The sequence below is a fragment of the Helicoverpa armigera genome, chromosome 13 (genome assembly GCF_030705265.1).
Source record: "Helicoverpa armigera isolate CAAS_96S chromosome 13, ASM3070526v1, whole genome shotgun sequence".
Classification (NCBI taxonomy): domain Eukaryota; kingdom Metazoa; phylum Arthropoda; class Insecta; order Lepidoptera; family Noctuidae; genus Helicoverpa; species Helicoverpa armigera.
Genome location: NC_087132.1, coordinates 11,841,706 through 11,854,255, shown reverse-complemented (window position 1 = coordinate 11,854,255; position 12,550 = coordinate 11,841,706). Strand labels below are relative to the sequence as shown.

General features: G+C 33.1%; 1 protein-coding gene across 2 annotated transcripts in view; it reads left to right on the top strand.

The window, feature by feature from the left end:
• Positions 1-10,908, top strand: part of LOC110383131 (protein peste) — a 60,300-nt gene extending 49,392 nt beyond the window's left edge. For both annotated transcript variants that reach the window (XM_049840729.2, XM_049840728.2), the window contains exons 3-10: positions 1,453-1,591; positions 3,754-3,914; positions 5,439-5,654; positions 5,951-6,082; positions 6,469-6,640; positions 7,072-7,274; positions 7,859-7,932; positions 8,898-10,908. In XM_049840729.2, the coding sequence (XP_049696686.2) occupies positions 1,453-1,591; positions 3,754-3,914; positions 5,439-5,654; positions 5,951-6,082; positions 6,469-6,640; positions 7,072-7,274; positions 7,859-7,932; positions 8,898-9,162 (1,362 nt within the window). In that variant the 3' untranslated portion in view covers positions 9,163-10,908. The remainder of the gene's footprint in view (positions 1-1,452; positions 1,592-3,753; positions 3,915-5,438; positions 5,655-5,950; positions 6,083-6,468; positions 6,641-7,071; positions 7,275-7,858; positions 7,933-8,897) is intronic.
• Positions 10,909-12,550: the final 1,642 nt, after the last annotated feature.

Here is a 12,550-nt window from a genome sequence, read left to right as displayed (position 1 = left end):
GTAAGGGATTTTGATATACTTTCATCTGGATATAAAAACTTCTGCAACTTTTCTTCACAACAGTTCAGCAGAGTTTCCCAAAAAGTGTTACAGATATGTATAAAATAGATTCTTTTAAATTTTGGATGTAAAACAAGGATATTCTTGTAAGATTTTCTCATATTACATTAATTAATAAAAATAACTAATGTCGTATCTATTTTATTATAATGTACAGCATAATGGTACAAGATAGGAAAAGATAACATATTTTATATACTTAATCTTTTGATCAGATTCTGTTAACATTTCGATATTAACAAAAATTCATTAGGTTATTTAATTTTTGCATAAGATAAGCAAGATTATTATTGTTTATAATAATAAAATAGCCTTCTAACTAGAACATAAACCCTGAACCACAAATGTAAAAAAATTAGTTAGTCCAGTCTAGATATTATCTTACTTCCTAATGTTAATTTGACGATAACTGAATTCTTAATTCTTAGTTTTTGTGAATCACTAATTAATTTGGTTTATTTATTGTGATTATATTGCATAGATTAAACTTTTAACTTGCATTCGAGATTGTAGGTAGAGATACATATCCTATTAATTATATGAACGAGATAAGATGATTAAGTAGCACTTAAGTTAATATATTAAAGATGTCAATTAATCTTTAGTTTTTGAGCTTTAAAATCAAGCAGTAGATAAGATTTGTTTCAAAATTTTAGAAAATTTTAGTTTTATTATATAATTTTGTTAACTATTCTGATAGAAGTCTGTAATAAAAAGAAAACTAAAAAATTATAATCAAGCTATTTATGATAAATAAAACACATAATAATAGTTGTTTAATAAAGAAGCTTTTATTAAGATTTTTTATTTTAATTATTTTTTAATTACTTTGTCGCTCTTTTGGTATCGTAAAACATTTTATTGATTTTGTTTAACATGGATCTTAATTAGTTTTAGTATCGACAAAATGCATTTTAAGCAAATACCTAATGCATGTTCTTTGATGTTTTTGTATTAATTTTTTACCCATAATTATGTAAGTAGGTATATAATTTGTTTGCCTGTCTGTGCATACTTAGTTTGATCACAGCTTTAATTGTAATTATTACAATTTAAATTGTTTCTAAAAGTAACAAATATCCTACTAATATTATAATCGCAAAAGTTTGTAGCTTTATGTACGGGTGTTTGTTCTCCTTTCTCACAAGAACTTGGTGGTTGGATTTTGATGAAACTTGTTAGTGATAGAGCTCATAAGTAGGTACATAATTTATATTATTTTTTTGAGGATCTGGCTGGATACGATATGTACCTCTTTTTATACATGTATGCGTAGTAATTCTCTTAGGGCACCTGTGAAACGTCACGTGGAAACTAGTCCTTAAGACCAATTCCCTTTTTTATTACCCTGAAAAGCTTTAGAAATAATACCCAATTGTTTGTTTGTTCCAGCAACTAGCGCTGACTCCTACCTCCAGATCGTTCCGCAACTGGGTGGCTCCGACAGTGCCTCTATTCTTTGACGTCTACTTCTTCAACTGGACCAATGCTGACCGGTTCCCGGGGGAGAAACCTGACTTAGTTCAATTGGGTAAGGTTCCATTTTGATTAATTTTGTTAAGAGTTTTATGATGATGATGATATTCTCCTTATCGGTCATGGTGGCTGTTCTAGTATTAGGAGATTAGCCTCATTAGCCAACTGCGTAGGACGTACAACCTACAAGCGATTTCGACCCGAGCCGGGTACAGCAGCCGCATTTATTTTATTACGATAACTAGACGAACGAGGCAGTTAAGGGCATTTATAACACGATTTATACTTATAACTTATACCTACAGCCTATATAAGTGATAAGTGAAATAGCCAGATTTGCCTGAAGTGGCTGCCTATCTGACCACAAAGTAATACCCTAGTCAAGCAAAAACCAAACTTACCATAATAATTTGTTCCGGAAATAGAAACAACAATGCACTTTATACAAACAAGTGCACACAAGATATAGGATTGCAAGTGTATGGTCACCCATCCACGTGGTAACCGCAGCGATAGCTTGACCTCGATCATTGCGGCAGCTATTTAACCGCAACTCGATAAACAAACTATTTTTCAATGCAAATGATTACTTCATTAGTAAATCTATGAATCGTTCCTGTATTCTTTTTATTTAGAAACACGTGTAATGGCACTTATGACCTTCTGTCAGAAACAAACGATTCACAATTTGGGTCCATAATTAAAATGTACCTGTTTGTTGCCGTTTTCTGGCTGTTTCGCCCGCGTCCCGTGGGAACTACTGCCCGTACTGGGATAAAATATAGATAGCCTGTGTTACTCGGGAAGAGTGTAGCTTTCCAGCAGTGAAGAATGTTTTCAAATCTTTTCAGTACTTTTGGAGCTTTTAGAACAAACAAACATACAAAAAACTCTTTCCTTATAGTCTATAGACTCTTTACACTGCCCGTCACAAAATATGGGTTCATAATTAAAATACATTATACGAGTTTAAAATGGTCACATAAATTAATTAATATTAAGAATTTGCATTTTTGTAAGTATATACCTACAGGCAGGATACATTATTGGTAGCCTACAGAATAAATTATGCAGTTTTTGAGATAAACTTCTCGCAAAGTTTTTTGGGGCGCTCATATAAAAAGTAAAAGTGGGTGTTTGAGAAATATGTTTTGGAATTTTATTATAATCTAATAGGTATCCATGTATATTCTATTCACTAGACGTACAAATACATTTATAATTTTAAGGTTATTTATTTTGGCCCGACAAACATTCATTATAAACAGTTGTTTTAATGAAACTGACGTTTATAAACTCGGTGAACTTGAATCTAAGATCAACGAGGAGGTTAATTTAAACCAATAATAACAATTTGACATGCAGATTTCCGCATATAACTAAGTCAGGAAGTAATACTTAACCGAGTTAGCATTTAGTGTTAGGTAATCAAAATAATTAAGATAAAGTTACCCGTTAACATATCTTTACACGTGTAGACAATATAATGCATATTTTATATACAAGTATATTTTTGACTATCTCAAGCAGGATGTCAAATTAAGTCATCGATGTATATTTAAACGTATAATCTATGTCATTTAAAAAACTTAACATAGAAATAGTGAAACAAAAGATGGACAGAAATTAATAAAATAGTGTCTTGTTCATAAATATTGCATAATTAATAATAATTATATGCACAAACGACATTTTTATGGCCCGTTACGGTTTTAATTAATAGATAACTTTATTAAAATTGACGTTTTTTTTGGATATTTTTGCATCGTTGACAGCGAAACTTTGGGTGTTGTTGATAACAATATTGCACCATATTTTTTGAGCAGAATTTTTTTTTGGGGAAGAGTGGGCGTCTAATTTTGTGAACTAAGATTTACTAGGTTTTTTATTTATTTAATTGAAATATTTACATTATTATATGTAGTTAATGTATACACTTATTTTAATAAATTTTATTGCTACGTGGATAATGTAGGTATATCTAAGCCATAATGTTTAAAATGGTAGTATTTAGGCCTAGTATACATGTAAATGCGAACAAAGAATTTTTTTTTAGAACATGATTCTAAAACATACTTAGGTAACTCAAAGTCTATCTAAATGTACTTCTGAACTTAGTTTTTTGGGTCAATCTTGATTTTATAGTGCACTGTCCAAACTTAAAATTCTCCACTTTTTACCCAATAATTAAACGTTAATGAATATATTTTTCCCCAGGACCATACCGTTTCATAGAGAAACGCCAACACGTGAACGTGACCTGGTTTGACAACAATGGAACAGTGGCCTACAGGACTCAGAGGAGCTGGTTCTTCGACGACGCTTCATCTAATGGAACTCTTCAGGATAATATTACTACACTTAACGCTATTGCCGCTGTAAGTAAATATTTAATAAGTTAAGGTCTTTGAAGATGGCTAGATGATAGAACCCTTAAAAAGGGTTGTAGGCACATCCATCCAATATATATTCCCCTTTATACTCCCTCATTTACTCCTGTGTACTGTTTATATGTACTCCTCGTATGTACGCCTTAATCTTCTTTTCCTACATACTCCTTTATGTACGCACACTTGGTATAACTCGGTCGATTACAATATAGAAAAACATGGATAATTTACTAGTGTTAAAAATTAAATTATAAATTTAAAAAAACCCCCGACCCAAAAAAAGTACGCAATAATTATGACAGAAGGTAAAAACGCTGAACCCTATAAAAAAGCATAAAATAACATTTAACACTATGTAAGTACCAACTAAAGCATGTCAGACTAAACTAAATTTTGTCGTGTCGGGGGACCGCTCTAATTCATTACTTTAGATAGGTACGTGTTTTTTTTTTATACGAATGTTGTAATTAGGTAGGTATCATTTAATTTATGTAAGTATTTTCGAAGGTAAAAAGCGGTCCCCCGACATGTCAAAATTTAGTTTAGTCTGACATGCTTTAGTTGGTACTTACATAGTGTTAAATGTTATTTTATGCTTTTTTATAGGGTTCAGCGTTTTTACCTTCTGTCATAATTATTGCGTACTTTTTTTGGGTCGGGGGTTTTTTTAAATTTATAATTTAATTTTATTTCATGCTTTTTGAAGGATCTCCTTAATTTTTCCTTCTTTCGTTTAATTTCTTTTATCTTAAGATGGGGTCGCTATATGCGATCTCAGCCAAAGGAAGCTGTTTAACAATCCTCATGACAAACTGGCTCTGGGAGAATTGCACAGATTGAGAAACAATAAAGATTAACCTTTGGTCATTCTAGATTTTCAGTAAAAATATAAATCGGTTTATCCGTTTCATTCCGGCATTCCAGGGTTTCATCCGCCACCTCCCATTTCCAGCATCAGGTTCTCGTCAATCAGAAACATGAAGAGAACTCGTCAAGACAAATTCAACGAGCCCAAACTCGATGGGTTTCCTAAAAGGCAGTTCAGGGTTACGTCTCCTACCTTCGTGCCCTTCCAGCAGACCAGCTCAGTGGTTCCAGAAGACATTAGTGTTTCAAATTTCAGATCCCACATATGCTTGCAAGTAAACTGAGCGTGTAACATTCCTATCACACCTAACAATCGAGCTGATGACCTTGAAGACCTGAACCTATTTCCACCAAACATAGCTAAGAACACTCCCGACTAACATACCTTTTAAACAAAAAAAACCGCATTATAATCGGATCATCCGTTTGGGAGCTACGATGCCACATACACACACACACACACACACAGACACGTCAAACTTATAACACCCCGTCGTTTTTGCGTCGGGGGTTAAAAAAAGATTTCTCTGATATTTTGCCATCTGCATTCATGCGAGAAATTATGAAAGTAACAAAAACACTTTGAATTACTTCTATTTTAGGGCTTTTTGAATGTAAAAATGACTTCTTCCTTTCAAATTCCAGTCAGCAGTCTACCGGTCCAGGTTCTGGGGTTTCCTTCAGCAGAAAGGCTTATCCATGGGGTTAGCCATGTTCAACCAGAACATTGCAGTCTCTAAGCTGGCTAAGGAACTGCTTTTTGATGGATATGAAGACCCATTGCTGGATTTAGCGAAGAGTCTACCTTCCAGCACCACGGGAGGAGCTCCACCGGTTGATAAATTTGGATGGTTTTATGAGGTCAGTATGTTAGAAACTAGAAGTTTTTATTCACAAACAATGGAGTATTTTGGCATCCCTTGGTTTTGTAAAAAGAAAAAAAAATCAAGTAGATTATTTATGTTAATAGTGTAGGTTAATATTACATAATTGCAATTAACCACATTCCAATAACGATTTCCAGATAAATCTTGAAACAAATTGGCCAGGTATAAGCACCCGGCACTCAAACTTAACCAAGGATTTCTATTTCTTCTTTTCCTTTTCTTTATACGTATTTGTACTTTATCACTAACAATGTTTATCTGATATTCCAGAGGAACAACTCCTTGGATACTGACGGCTACATGGAGGTGTCTACTGGACAGCTAAGCGGCACTATACCCGGACAGATCCTCAGGTGGAACTATGAGGACCATCTCCCGTTCTATGAAGGAGAGTGCTCCAAAGTAAGTAGACGAAGTTAACATTACTTGTATGATAGGTTATTGAGGGACCAAGTACCAGTCCTTAGTAAAAACTTACCTTTAAAGAATACTGTGCTATTTAGTTTTTTATTTAGACAAATATCAACAAATCTTTAAGCTACGCAGTACCTTCTAGTATACCCTTTTGGCACACTGCAGACTAAACAATCGATCGACAGTTGACGCGACCCGAAAATCGTGAACTCAATTGTGAAGTTTTTGATCGTTGTCCATTCATTTCCATACTGATTTATGAGCTCGAACAAACTGTCGGCCTACTAAAAGTGTACTCTAAATTTTATAAAGACCCAAAATATCTTACTACATTAAGTCAATCAGTTTTCATATCATATCTTCCATCATTCCAGCTATCCGGCAGTGCAGGCGAGTTTATGGCCCGCAATCTTACAGAAGAGTCTATACTGCCGATGTTCGTACCAGACCTGTGCCGTACCGTGAACATGGAGTACGTAGACAGCGGCGACCAGAGCGGCTTGCTGTTCAACAAGTATGCTCTTACGGAGAGGAGCTTTGATAACTGTGAGTTTTTCTGGAGTATTGGGAATATTCTTTTTGATTGTGTGCTCCCTTTTTTGGTTGGAAGATAATAAATAGTCCTTTTCCTTAATGATTTCCTTCTTTATCTTCATTATAGTCAGAGTTCAGAGATTAAGCTTTCTCATGTCTCCATGTTTTTAACATTTTGGACATCTTAAAGAAACTGGACGATTGCAAAGAGGGGATCGAAAAGTATATAAAGACCTTATATAATTCTCAATCCCCTTTTTGCTAACGTCCAGATTTTTTAATACACCACTCAACAAACTATTTGGCTACAACAGGTTGCCAAAACTGACTTTATGCAAATCAATTACTCTAAAGGATTTTAAAGCACCAACTTTCGTTTCTTTTAACGCGAATTTTCGATGTATATTCCTTATTTTTTTTTAAATTTCTTCTTTTCTCTCCAGCGACAACATCCCCCTCAAACACATGCTTCTGCAACGGCGAGTGTGCATGGAGTGGCGTGATGAACGTATCAGCGTGCCGCTTCGGTTCACCCGCGTTCCTCTCGCTGCCTCACTTCCTGCACGGTGATGCTCAGCTACGGGAGTTTGTGACGGGGATGCAGCCTGATCCTGATGCTCATTCGTTTTATTTTGCTGTTGAACCTGTAAGTATATTGTTTCTCTTCAATGATTTGTTTCTGAATTCTTCTGTTTCTAGTCAGTGTTTAAAGAAAAGACTAGTTGTTTTTAACACGAAGCATTTATTCTTTGGTTGCATAACATTTTTTTTTTGAAAATCAAAAATGACATAGCCAAAGGCAAAGAAAAGACTAGTTGTTTTTAACACGAAGCATTTATTCTTTGGTTGCATAACATTTTTTTTTGAAAATCAAAAATGACATAGCCAAAGGCCCTCACCAATTTATTTCATGTTTCTCTGCTGAGAAGAAGACGTGCATTTAAAGTGTTTAGCTTAATAGTAAAGCTCGATAAAACGAGATAAAACCTAATTGATTAAATTCATTCAAACTCAAACTCAATTTTTTTTTATTTCAAATAGGCCTATGAAAGCTCTTTTGAAAAGTCAAAGTTAGGTGCATTCATAAATTAATTGTTTGTAATGATGATTCACTGTTCTTAGGTTAACTTCTTTTTCAATTGGAAGGCGTCATAGGGTACCTATTGCTGAAAAAATGCCCACTAGAGCCGATTATGAACTAAGGGATCTATACCATGTCTATGTTTTCAGAAACTGGGAGTTCCACTAGACGTAGCTGCAAGGTTCCAGCTCAACATTTACATGGAACCCAGTGAGCACGTCACGTAAGTTATTTCATTTTAATTTAAATCAATTTGACACTAGATTCAAATAAAGGCGTAGTCCATATGCAAATGTTTACCACCTACACATTAGACATTCTAAATAACAATAAAAACATGTCTAAAATTCTAGTCATGCCTAAACCAGATTCAATAAAAAATCAGTTTATTATGCAGGATGTATCTTAAATACATTAATTACTTAGACCAGAGGTGATAAACATTTTTTTAAACACAAGAATGTAATATGAGGGTCGCTGAAATTTAAATAAATGTCAGAGCAGACACCAATGACAGTGTTTCGGAATGCACGAAAAACCCGGCCAGATGATTTCGGAATTTTTTTCTTGTTGTGTAGGTATAAAAATCATATCGCTGTCTAAAAAATATTAAAAGCACGAATAAAAGTCACCAGTAGGTAAATAAATCATATTTTAATAACCTCTAATATCAAGCAGCTTACAATAAAATATGACAATAAGTATGTGTTGAAAGGTTTAGCTCCCCTGCTAAGACAAATACTTAATATTTGATAATTTAAATCGCATACAAATAAAAAAACTTGTTTTAACGGTAAGTCTAGATGTAAAGTAGGTATGACAATATTTTTTGCTAAGTTTTTTACCTTTATTTCAAGTCTTTCTAGGCATTTTAAATTATATTCAAAAGATTTCAATGCTAATTTATTTTGTACAACTTAAAACTGAGTTGATTTTTTTTCTCATTGCATAATTTATTCTCAATAAAAGTGATACAGTGTGAGAAATCAATGAGGAATTGATTATACCAGAGCCATTCATATTACTTACAAAATGATATACGTGTGTACCTACTTTATTTAAGAATTTAGGTGCCTATTGAAAATCCTCATGATAAACTTCTTGTAAAACGCGACATGCCACTTAATAAATCGCCATTTTATTTCCAACTATCCCAAATTCCTAATCATTTATTTTCTTTGTCCACAGACTCTACCAAGACGTGCCCAGAATGCTGTTTCCAATATTCTGGGTAGAACAGAAAGTCAAAATGGACGAAAGTGTCATCGCAGAACTGCGCTTCGTTCGCGCCATTTTCGACTGGGGAGGAACCATCTGCGCGTGCGCTGCTCTCGTCTTTGCTGCCCTAGTTACCATAGCAACGTGCTGGGCAAGAAAACCCCACTATATAAAAAAAGAGTGCGTCTTCGAAAAACCGAGAGACGAAGCCGAATTAAAACTTAACCCTATATGAATATTATATTAATTTGTGTCAATACTCAAATATGGAACGTAGATCTTCGAAAGGTCGTGAAGTTCAACCGTTCGTCAAACGGTAATGACGAATAGATTCGTTGACGAATTTTTACGAAGTTCGTCTTTTAGCGAATTAAAAAAATTACTATATTTTGTAAGATTTTTTAATGTAAGTCTAGTATGTTCGTGTTTTTTATGTATGTTAATGATTGTGATTTGTGCGACGCGTGAGGATGAATTATTTAATAACTGCTTAAATTGATTGATTGATTATAATCTCCTTAAAATTTTGAAAACATACGAAAAATGTTTTAGCTATAAAGCTTTTTAAATTCATTAGTTTTGATGTACCTACAATCCTACATATAATCTCCGTCCAAAAAGAACTTGCCAAAATAATAAACTTTATTTTGGCGCATAGAAAAATAAAATAAAATCAAAATCTCTATTTCAAACTTGGTTTCAAAAAAATAGAGGAGCTTCACTAGAAATTGATATAAAATATATATTTTATGAATTGTATTTTTTTGAATTTTATGCGTATCAGATTGTCCTGTGATATTGATAGTGTGTATGTGTGTGTGAGTTGTGTATATGTGTGCTTTGTATTGATATTTCTACGTGTTGCCATGTTAGTTTTAAACGAAGACACAGTTATTATGACAAATATGCATTTAAAAAGTAAAAAAAAATATTTTAAGAATTTTTTGAAGTGATATAAATTTTTTGATCTTTTTTTTGTAATAAATAGAAAGTATTATGATAATATTTGTGATAATAAACGTGTTTGAATAAAGAATTTACATTGTAAGTTTATTGATTTCAGACCAAAGAAATTTTGTATGTGTTTTTTTTGAAAAAAAAAAAAATGCTTAAGTGCGAAGCACATTTTCCGTGTACCATTCCAGTAAAAATAAGAAATAATCTTAAAAATAGAAAAGCTCATTCTATCTTGTGATACACAGCGATATTACTTTTGATTAATATTCAGTGATATGACAATTTATTAAAAAAAAAAAAAAAATTTAACCACTATTACTTTAAAAATAAATATTTAATAAAAGTTTTAAGTTAAACCTCAGTACAATAAATGGACAGAGATATTTTTGTAATAAACTAACGCATTATTTTTTAACAATATATTAAAATTTACGTGACAATAGTTTAAGTATTAAAACATATAGAGTTAGTTTTTTAAGAGAATATAATAAATAAACCACTCATTTTGACATAATACTTATTGTTCAAATTATGCTCAACTTTACATACTGATAAGTCGATAAACGAATATCGAAAGATTTTTTGCAATCAAGTATAAATGCATGTATATTTATGATAATAGGTATCAACTTCTATACCTACAAATACAAACAGCAGTTTAAAAAATTGCTCAGTTTTATGCATTCCAAGAAATATTCAGAAAATTGAAAAAATTGAAAGCATAGCTCGTAAAAATACCCACCGCATTGTTTTCTCCATGTGGTCTCAAATTATATGTTTGAAAAACTAGAACAATACTCTGGGCTTGTCGTGTTTATATTTGTAAGAAGTTCCAATAACTTGATTTGTGTTCTTTTATTAGTTTTTGAAAATTTTGTCGGACTGTGATTGTAAAAATGTTGACCTACCCCTGACCAGCTTGTCAGTGAAAAAAATAATTTGATACTGTGTCTAAGCAAATGTTGATTTAGGTGTACAAAAAAGAAACCATTTTTAAATAATATAAAAAATAATAGTTGATATACTTTCTTTGTTTTATTTAACCTTTACGAGTAGCTTTGCACAAGGGAAGAATATAAGCTCCGCCCTCGACCTGGACCGTCTCAACAACGTCTTTTGATCGTTGACTGGAAAATTGTATAGGAACTGAATTATGACCATATTTTCCAATGCTGGGGTTGTCTGCAGAAACTAACATTCTACATATAAAACAAGAGTTGATTGAACCAAAAAAACATTAAAAACATTTCTCATCGCTACAAAGTGTATCCATTCCTACACCAATCCAATAAAATGAAGGTCTCAGGAAATATCTAGCAAGAATCTAGAACGCAAACGTGAGCCTAATGGCCAGTTCTTAGAACTGCACCACAATACCATATCCTGCATCCTGGGACAGTTGACATTGTCACTTGCATAGCCAATCAGGGCACACCTGACTGTCTTGCAGCTGTTCCAACTCTTACACCTAAGGGAATAAGGTTCAAAATTGATGATGATGGTTGCAAAGTTAAGTTGGACGAGCATATAGGACCACCTGAGTATCCTGCAGCTATTCCCACTCTTAGTACTGAGAAGATAAGGTTCAAAATTAATGACGACGGCTGCATAGTTAAGTTTGACGAGCATATAGGACGAATTGAGAGCGCGTTTGATCTAGATTTTCAGATTTGGTCTGGATTCGTTGATGTAGAAGGTAAATTGTACATGTCGATTCGTCGTTTAATTATTCGTCGACTGATGAGCAACTCGTAGTAATTATAAACTTAACGACAGTTAGAAAGCAATTACTGAAAAGTAAGAAAGTTAGAAAATCTTGCCTCGATTTTAAATAATTTCGCAGCCCAGAGAGATTTTTCATCTTAGCGAAACATCGTGCTTGGCACCATTTCCTAATGATATTACTTGGTAATTATCTAGAGCTAGATTATTGTTGATTTTCTGACTGAAGCCAGGCTTTATTGAAGTCGAAGGAGTATGAAATCGAATACTTAAATGCTATTGTGATTCTGCTCTTTTGGTTAACGTTTTATGCAATGAAAACAATAAACTTAGGTAAACTGACGGATATTCAGTAATTAGTTCAACTATAATATCTCAAGAAGGAAAAAGCAAAAGATGAGTTTCTATTTACTCACAACATTGTGAATGTCGTTTAGATTCAAACTGGATGAACCTAGCCGATAAATTGAGATAACCGACACCCAAATAAGATACGGATAAGGAATAGGATGAGTTCACATCAGCGTTCTGAGGTTGTGAAGATCTAGATACCTATAGAGATAATAATGAATTAACCTTACCTATTGTAATTAATCAATGTTTCTATTTTTGCATGCCTAAGTTAAGGTAGAATGTACGAGGATCGCCAATTGCATTTTTGTAACATCTGTATTTATATTGTACCTACATTCCGTTGCAAATAAACTATTATTCTATTCTGAAGGAAGTATTGGCTTTATACCATTGACTTATGACAAAAGTTTGGTTCTTTATCTGGCAATTTGCCATGTAGGTATAGTCGTAGAACATGAGCCGACTAACAACTGAAAACTTTCCTTTTAAAAATCAGAGCTCAGTCTTACTTTCCGCGATTTCGCAACAATACGCGATATTTGAATCACAATTATATTTTCTCTTAGCTATTCTCCGCTTTGGTGGATTGG